Source organism: Sorex fumeus, unplaced genomic scaffold, assembly GCF_029834395.1.
Source record: "Sorex fumeus unplaced genomic scaffold, SorFum_2.1 ptg000047l, whole genome shotgun sequence".
In the NCBI taxonomy this organism is placed as follows: domain Eukaryota; kingdom Metazoa; phylum Chordata; class Mammalia; order Eulipotyphla; family Soricidae; genus Sorex; species Sorex fumeus.
This window is the reverse complement of record NW_026606104.1, coordinates 16,757,404-16,766,389: the sequence shown is the minus strand read 5'-3', so window position 1 is coordinate 16,766,389 and position 8,986 is coordinate 16,757,404. Positions and strand designations below refer to the sequence as shown.

At 41.2% G+C, this 8,986-nt stretch overlaps 1 protein-coding gene across 1 annotated transcript in view; it reads right to left on the bottom strand.

Annotated features, from left to right (window-relative positions):
- Positions 1–322: 322 nt before the first annotated feature.
- The window catches only part of MCOLN3 (mucolipin TRP cation channel 3), a 28,620-nt gene continuing 19,956 nt past the window's right edge, over positions 323–8,986 (bottom strand). The window contains exons 8-13 of the mRNA XM_056123505.1: positions 8,320–8,432; positions 8,091–8,240; positions 4,450–4,551; positions 4,217–4,339; positions 2,668–2,874; positions 323–457 (exon numbers count right to left, since the gene is read on the bottom strand). Of these exons, the coding sequence (XP_055979480.1) occupies positions 323–457; positions 2,668–2,874; positions 4,217–4,339; positions 4,450–4,551; positions 8,091–8,240; positions 8,320–8,432 (830 nt within the window). The remainder of the gene's footprint in view (positions 458–2,667; positions 2,875–4,216; positions 4,340–4,449; positions 4,552–8,090; positions 8,241–8,319; positions 8,433–8,986) is intronic.

Sequence of the window (8,986 nt, the reverse complement as noted above, 5' to 3'; positions counted from 1 at the left end):
AGTCCCTACTCCCCACCCCAGTCTTCACCAACCATCCCACCCCATCACAATCAATCCTGCTTCTTAACCAAAAAGAAAAAGGGGAGGAAAAACCCAGCAACCCCAAATTCCTCATCAAAGTAAGTTTATTTTTAAACACGCCATAAAAGCTGCAAAGACTTCAATTTTCTAAAAATATAAATAGTTTTTGATGAATTACAGCTATTAATTTTCTCAGAGTAATAGCCTTTGAACGTAGTACAGCTGATCTTAAAATGTCCAATTCATCTTCCAACTCAGTTGTAAGTTCTGTTTTCCTTCAGGGCACAGAAAATCCTGACAGTTATTTTTTACAACAACAGAATATAGATACTGTAGGGTCATCTTCTAATCTGTATTTTCCAGAATTGGGTAAATCTTTGCACTCGGATATAAATGTACGAAGGTCAGTCTCCGGGAAGCCGTTTTGTTGGTAATGCTATACAAAGGAGGAGGGAAAAAAGCTTGCATCAGTAAGTCCCCTAAAAAAACTTTATTTGACATTTTAAATATATCCTTTGACAAGGGGGTGGGGAGGAGTTGTTCTAGAACATTTTAGTTACTTGTAAATTCAGGAAGATGTCACCTCTGGAGCCAATCCTGGACTTGGCTGAGGTAAGGTGCGTCTGAGAGTTTGTAGTGTTCCTGAGCTTTCTTGTAACTGTGGTTCAACCCAAAAGGGACCTGGTAAACTGAGTCTGAATCTTTCTGTCAGGAAGATTCAACCCTTACCCAGGTCTAAAATTTTCTGTTATCACTCTCTCTTGGAGCCGAATGTCTATTTTTGTTTTTCATTTGTTGTTTGTTTTTCATTTTGGGGCCCACACCCAGCTGTGCTCAGGACTTCAGGATCACTTTGGGTGGTGCTTCGGGGACACTGTGTGGTGTTGGGGATTAAAATCAGGTCAAGTGCCTGCACAAGGCAAGAAGGTCCCTCACTGCACTTATTACTACAGTGCAAACCCAATGTACAGTGTAAATGGGACAGTGTAAAACTGCCACAAGTAGTCCAGCTGATGTCGGTTAAGAATGGTACTGTTGGAGACAATTATGCACGTGTGTGTGTGTGTGTGTGTGGTGTGTGTGCATGTGTGTTTCTGTGTATACACATGCACATGCACATTCTTAGCCTTCCTCGGGAGATTTCAGCCAAGCACTGGATGTTCCTGGCAAAGATTTGAATGCTATATGGGAACACACATTTTTGGTATCTTTCTTTTGGACAGACAGCTTTGTCAAGTACCTCACTCATATTTATGAATGAAGCGAGAAAGAATCAGAAATAGCTTAGCTAGCCCATTGATAAGTGCTTAAGTCCACAGAAAGAGATTATCATCTGAAATGTGGTGTCAAGCTTGTCATGGGGAGTTTTCAAGTCAGGCTACTCGGGTATCTTAAAAGTCTCCCTTGAGTTCTCTGCGTGTAGAGTTGAAGGTAGTGAAGTTTGGGGGCACCACGGGGTGGGGTTTGGATGGATCCAACTACGTTCTTTCCTGTCACAATGGTGACTATCAACACACATCTGCAATTGGTGAAGACATTCAGTTTCTGAAATCTCATAACCACATTGAAATATCCAGGGATATTTAGTCTGTCTTTCTATATTTCAAACAACTAAACTGATTTTAAAAACACCCATGTGAGGGACTGAGAGATACACAAAGGTGAAGGCACATGCTTGGCATGTAATCTACCAGGTTCAATCCTGGCATCACCAAACGGTACCTTGATCATAACTGTGGCCCTGAAGACCACTGAGCACCTCCAGGGTGACTTGGTAATTTCCAGCACTGCACTGAGCTGGTGGCTGAAAACTGCCGAAAGAGCCCCTGGGCTCTGGGAGCCTTGGTGTCAGTCTTATGTGAAAATGACAATATAAATTGTATCTTTTCAAAGCCTTTTCCAACTACCTATTGCATACACAGCTGGTCGTTGGTGTATTAGAACCTTTCTTGTTCTGAAGATTGACTCAAAGTGTAATTAAAGCCTTGCAGGGTCTTGCAAAGAGAAATGGGCTTTTTTGTTGCATATTTCTAATAAAGAGGTGAACTGAACAAGTCTTACACAAAATTTTTGCTTTCTGAAAGGTTGTTTACCTCACTATACATACTGGGCTAGAGCAATAGCACAGCGGTTAGGGCGTTTGCCTTGCACGCAGCCAACATGGCCGACCCGAGTTCGATTCCTCCGCCCCTCTCGGAGAGCCCGGCAAGCTACCGAGAGTATCTTGCCCGCACGGCAGAGCCTGGCAAGCTACCCGTGATGTATTCGATATGCCAAACACAGTAACAACAAAGTCTCCAATGGAGACGTTACTGGGTCCGCTCGAGCAAATCAATGAACAACGGGAGGACAGTGATAGTGGACAGTGACTATATATATTGATCCTTATAGTTATAATAAGAAGCGAGGAAGTTTAATTAACATAATTAGAGGCATAGTTTTCAGCATTTATAAATAGAAATAGAATAGAAATAGAAGAAATTCTATTTCTCCTCCATTTCTGTTGTTTAGTAACACTAAAGTCCTTTTTCACCCTGAAAAAATAAACAATTCATCAAATCTCCACCCACCTCCCTGCCAATAGACACTATAATTTGTTGACACACCACGAATTCTAGAAATAATCCTGGATTTTGATGAACCTACCTTAATTGTTTCATATGTATCAGTGATGAGGGCAATGAAAAGGCTTAAAATCATATATATAAAGAGGCTGATGAATGAGTAGAGATAAATTCTGCTAAACAGCCAAACCAAGTAACTCTTCTGCTGCATTCTTGCAAATGTGGCAAACATATCGTCTCCATTTATTAGAGAGAAAAGGCACTCAGAGACCATGTTCAGAGAACGGAACTAGAAAAAAAGGAAAAGGAAAAAGTCACTTTATTCCATGCTCCTTCCCAAAGGAGCAAAATAATACTTTCCACCATATGCAAAATAATGGGGCTAGATACCCCCTATCCTTCACACACACAACCCAAGGTAACTATAGGCATTGGCTTTGTTATGTACATAATAGGTATAGTTTTCCTAGAATAACCTTTCTTGATGCTCCTCTTAATAGGATTCAGTTGAGTTGAAGTATGATGGGCTGGTCCACACCCTCTGAGCTCACACTGACCTGTCCCTCCTCTCTTTGCAAAAAGTCATTCTTGAAATGCTTCTGCAGAGAAACTCAGGTCCCAGCCCATGTCTCAGGTATGTCTCTGCTTCTCATTTGTAAAAGATTCATAGTTATTTAAACACTCTCTCTCTCCTCTCTCTCTCTCTCTCTCTCTCTCTCTCTCTCTCTCTCTCTGTGTGTGTGTAAATTGGGTGTATAGTAAAAAGTGATTCATTAGTACCTGAAGCATTAGGAGATGTCTCAGGCAGAAATCAGAAAAACTACTGGGCCTGAAAACTTAAGGCTCTATAGTCAAAGAGGACAAATTCTAAGGAACAGCCAATTCAAATGTAAATGGTGAGGGGTTTGTTTGTTTAGGGGCCACACCCAGTGGTATTCAGTGGTCATTCCCAGGTATGCTCAGAGATTGCTCTGTGTTGGGGATTAAATCCTGGGCTCCTGCATGCAAAGCAGGAGCTTCATAGGCATCTTACAGTAAAGTTATGTAAGGGTACTTAGGCCCAAGGAGATAATGCAAAGGGTTCGCGAATGTTTGCACATAGGGGACTCAGGTTCAATCCCCAGTACCACATGTTTCTCTGGGCATTGTCAGGAACAGACGTTGAGCACAGAATAGGGAGCAGATTCTGAGCACCACTAGATGTGGCTCCAAAAAAGAGAGAGGGGGAGAGGGAGAGAAGGGCAAAGTGAAGATTCTTGACTTTGGTAACACACCTTTCAAATATTACCATAAGTTTCAGCTGGTTATACTCTCTAAAATAAAGCCATACTTCAAGAAGGCTTTTCTAAAGAGCTTGCTTTAGTGGATCAAATTGAATAAATATGACTGGTGACAGAAAGGACTTAATTACCTAGCCTACTCCACCAAAGGAAAAACTGAGGCGGCCGAGAAAACCCATCCCCCTCCTGAGTTGGAAACGGTTTATAAACATGGCAACAGATATTCTACCTTCCACATTTTCAGGCCAAATCATAAAATAAATGGAGCACAGTTTAAAAGGGTAATAAGCCAAATGGCACCACTTCAAGAATGTAATAGTAATAGGGGGGAAAAATGCTGTTTACCAGTACCTTGTCATGGTAAGGCCCGAGCACAATCCATCCGCAGAAGCAGTAGCCTAAATAAATCATTGCTGCACAACAGCAGAACCTGATGACATTGGGCAGCGCTGCTTGAAGCGTCAGTATAATTAACTAGAAAAGTTCAGAGAGGCCATTAACATTTTTGTCCTTCAGCCAAAGCAATGCAGTTAACTTTGAAAGAGAGAAATACCAACAATCTGAAGATGGCTGGAATTCCTTACATTGTACTTCTGAAAGAAACCCAGGTATCGAATGACTCCAAGCCACACCAGCATGGTGGAAGTACCCAGAAGGATGCTACAGACATCATAGCTTGTTAGACTCTGAAATAGAAGAGAAAAATAGCTCAGTCCAACAGACTTTCATCTGGTCAAGAGACACTTATTAGGTAGTGTTGGAGATAGAGAAAACTGACCCTTCACCCAAACTTAACCTGATAGTTATTTCAGCCTCACCCAGGAGTGTAATCTTAAATCAAAGTTTCAGGTCAACACTATCTACATGATAATACACCCCCTTTGCCCTGAGGGAAGATGGAGTATCAAAAATAATTTCATCTTTAACTAATAACCATGTGTCACTGTGATTTTGTGCAACACTTTACTTTTTGCAAGTCCTTCCAGGAATTTTCACTTATTAGAAAGGATCCTATCCATTAATGACTCATTTAATAAGTTAATTAGAGTACCAAGTTTATGAGCTTGATTTTTATGGCACAGGTGATAAGGCATTTGTTTGCACACAGTCGACCCTGGTTCGATTCCTTCGTCCCTTTTGGAGAATCTGGCAAGCTACCGAGAGTATCTCGCCTGCACAGCAAAGCCTGGAAAGCTCCCCATGATGTATTCAATATTCCAAAACAGTAACAAGTGTCACAATTTGTTGTGAGACATTACTGGTGCCCACTTGAGCAAACTGATGAACAACGGGAGGACAGTGCTACAGAGTTACCTTGAATTAGGCACTCTTCTGGATGCTAAGGACTAAGCAGTAAATGGAACAAAACTCACTCCATTATGGAACTTACATTCTAGTGAGGATGAAAGAGACAATACCAACAATAAGTGAATAAAATCGCTTTCTGTGTTAGCTGATGATAGGGCTGAGAAAATTTAGGGAAGGGAAAAGAAATGAAGTTGGGGGGTGCATTTTAATCAGAATGCTCAGAGACCGGAACATATGGTTTTCAGGATAGCAAGCCAAGTTTGCTACCTGTTCTGCCTGGTCCACCGATCACATCCAGAAGTCATCCCCAAGTGAGAAGCCCAAAGCACCACTAAGTGTGTCTCATCCAGAAAAATATAAAAAGCAAAAATTAATAAATAGTAAAAAAATAATAAATAGTTTTCAGAGAAAGTGGCAGTTGAAGAAGGACCAAAGGAAGGATGCTAAAGACAAGCTACCCAGGCACAGGAAACAGCTGGTATAAAGACTCCAGCAGGGGCTGGAGCAATAGCACAGCGGGTAAGGCATTTGCCTTGCACACGGCTGACCCAGGTTCAATTCCCAGCATCCCATATGGTCCCCCAAGCACCGCCAGGGGTAATTCCTGAGTGCAGAATCAGGAGTAACTCCTGTGCATTGCCAGGTGTGACCCAAAAAGAAAAAAAAAAGCCTCCAGACAAGCAGTGGCTGGCAAGATGATCATTCTGGCTGAAATGGGAGGCAGAGAGGGGATCAGGGGGAAGACAGTATAGGTTAACTTAATCACTGTAACTTTTAATATGAATAGGCTGAGGAGACTGGGGAATTCTAAACAGGAAAGATATGATCAAATGCTGGCTGTTCAAAAGCAGACTGATGGAGTGAGAAGTTCCTTGTAATATAATAAGAAAAATGTGATGATAGTGTGGACCAGACTGGTAATGGTGGAGGTGCTGCAATGAAGTCTGAGGGTAGATCAATGGGATTTCCTCTAGATAAGATGTTAGGAAGGGAGGATTAATAAAAGAGGAGAACTAAGGATGAATATTTTTTGAATAGCTGCAAAGAGTTGTTATAAATTGAGTTTTGAAAGGCTATGAAGAGGGCTGGAGAGATAGTATAGGAGTTAAGACACTTACCTTGCACATGGCTGACCCTAATTCAATACATACCACCACATATGATCCCCTGAGAACTGCCAGATATGACCTACCACCCCCTCTCCCAATATCCATCCTCACGTCCCCAATAAAACACCATGGAGAGAGCTGAGGAGATAGGGATAGACAGGACAAAGGGACAGAATGCAAATCTGACATATAGAGACACCAGGTTTGATCCTCGGCACCACATGGTCCCCCAAGAACAGCTGGGGAGTACCCACCCCACCAAGTATCAAGGCAAAAGTAGTCTCCAAATACCACAGAAGAAGGCCCTCAAGTGAAAAAGGCCATGGAGGAAGAGGTTTGGACTGGATATGAAGAGGTGGGGGGGGGGGGGGGGAGGGATATTTTAGGGTATAATTTAAATCTAGAGCCCAGGTAGGCATCCAAACGGTAGTGTAGAAGTAGATCGCTGCATTTTTGAGAATGGATTTCTGTGAAGAATTCCAGGCTGGAGATTAAAACTGGAAACTACCACAAATAGATTTTCACTTCAAACCCTGGGACTGGATGAAATTACTAAGACAATACAGTTCTCTCATGCTCCCCTTATTGTTTTCCCTAAAGTGAAACCTGTGTTTTAACAATAGATGTCACAGCAATAGACGATAATGGTTATTCCGCTCTGGCACAAACCCACTTTCCCCTTTTGAGGTCCTTGCATGACTGTATTCCCAGACCCCCTCACCCCCTGCCTTCCTGGTGGCCGAATTGTCTCTAGTGGGATGTGGACAGTAACGAAGTCCTCCACTCCAGAGACTTGACTCTAAGAGCTACTGCCGTAGCATGCTTTCCCTTCCTACTGGCTGAAACCTGTCTGTCATGTAACCAAGCATCAGTCATATGGGGGTGGGGGGGGACCCAAATGACTACCAGGGAAACATGATGAAAGAAAGTCTGCCCCTGGGTGGCTGCCTGGAGCTAAGCAAATGGACAATCTGGAAAACCTTGACAGGTACCCAAGAGAGGAAAGCTCTTAGCTCAGCTGAATGCTGGCATTTTTAGATCTCTTCCCAGGAATCTAAGTCTTATAGGCACCCCAAGTACTTCATATGTATATTGAGTTGCAATCAAGGCTAGAAAATTAGAATTTTTATTAAGATTCACTTGAAATGACTGTTTGGTTTAATTGTTTATGGTTTGCAGTGTCAGGCGCCAAGTCCAGGGCCTCACACATACAAAGCAAGTTCTCTACCACTGTCAAGTTCCAATAATTCCCAGAAGTAAAACAATTAGTTTTTCATTTGATTTTTTTGATTAGCTAGAAAAGACTGGCATCTAGTCTTGGTTCAGAATTAAAACAGGAAAATCCAGAAACACCGTCAGTATGATTGAATAGGGGAAACAACATCCAATAGCAATATCTTGGCCATACTTTCCCTTCTCAGTCTCATTCTTCTTCTTTTTTTTTGGCTCAAGATCTTGGCATTTATTGTAAGAACAAACTAAAAGTATTCCTTACCTTTGTATCTGGTTGTGTACATGAATTTTTGTGTGTAGAAGAATTCACAGCCTTCCCCCAAAGCTCAGATTCATTAGGTCTCATGGAACACTTTGATCAGGAATCCAGAATGATTATGACACAGAGGTTCATACTTCAAAACACTATGCTTAAAGGATTTGCAGACTAGATTTAAGAAGATTACTATAAATTTCAACTTAGTTTGATATAAAATTTAAAGAAATCATTTACTTTGCAAATATGAATTCTGGAAAAACAATATACATTGTCGTTAATGTATACCTGATATTAGGAATGGCATTTAAAAAATTACCTTAGCTTGAATTTCCATTTTCAGGATTGATCCAATGATTGTCAATATATCACTAATAATAATCATAATATACCATCCATTGACAAATTCCATTCGATCAGAAACAGAAACTTCCTTCTTATAGTGGAGGAGGAAAAAATTGACAAATTCCTGTAGGGAAAAGGAAAGGCAGTGAATTTATCTGTCAATCAAACCATCCTTAGAATTCTTGTCACGCAATGGTCCTTACCTGCTGAAGCTGAAGTCCTCTAGCTACAGATCGAATGCAGAGGATCAAAGAAGCTAAGCACGTCAGAATAACGAAAGCATCAAAGATCATCATGTAATGTGTGTTCTTCTGAACTAGAAGGAAAAAGGGTTACTTGCTAGTGGAGTTGAACATTAAAATGATGACATCTACTTCCTACTTAAAAAAATGTAGCCTATTTACTTTCTTGCTATATTGCATACCACGGCATAAATGTTTATAATATTGACAAGTATAAACTGTAATCTATTTTCCCCCTACTACAATTCTCCAAGTCTTATCTGTGTATAGGTACAAGTGATTCTTTTTTTTTCCCTATCTCTCCTTTTTTTTTTGACACACCTAGCAGTGCTCAGGGATGGCTCCTGGCTCTGTGCTCAGGGATCATTCTTGGTGGTGCTCAAGACAACCAAATACATTGCTGAGTATGAAACCAGAGCCAGCAACATGCAAAACAAGCACCTTCACCCTTGTACTATCTCTCTGGCTCCACAAGTGATTATTTAGGTGAGTGACTATCTAAAGGTAGAATTATTGAAATTAGGCATATACATGTTTTTGGAAGGAAATCCTAGGCTACTACCCTTTAAAAACAACCCTGCCTGTTTACATAGCGACATATCTTCTCCACCACTGTGAGTAACCTGTA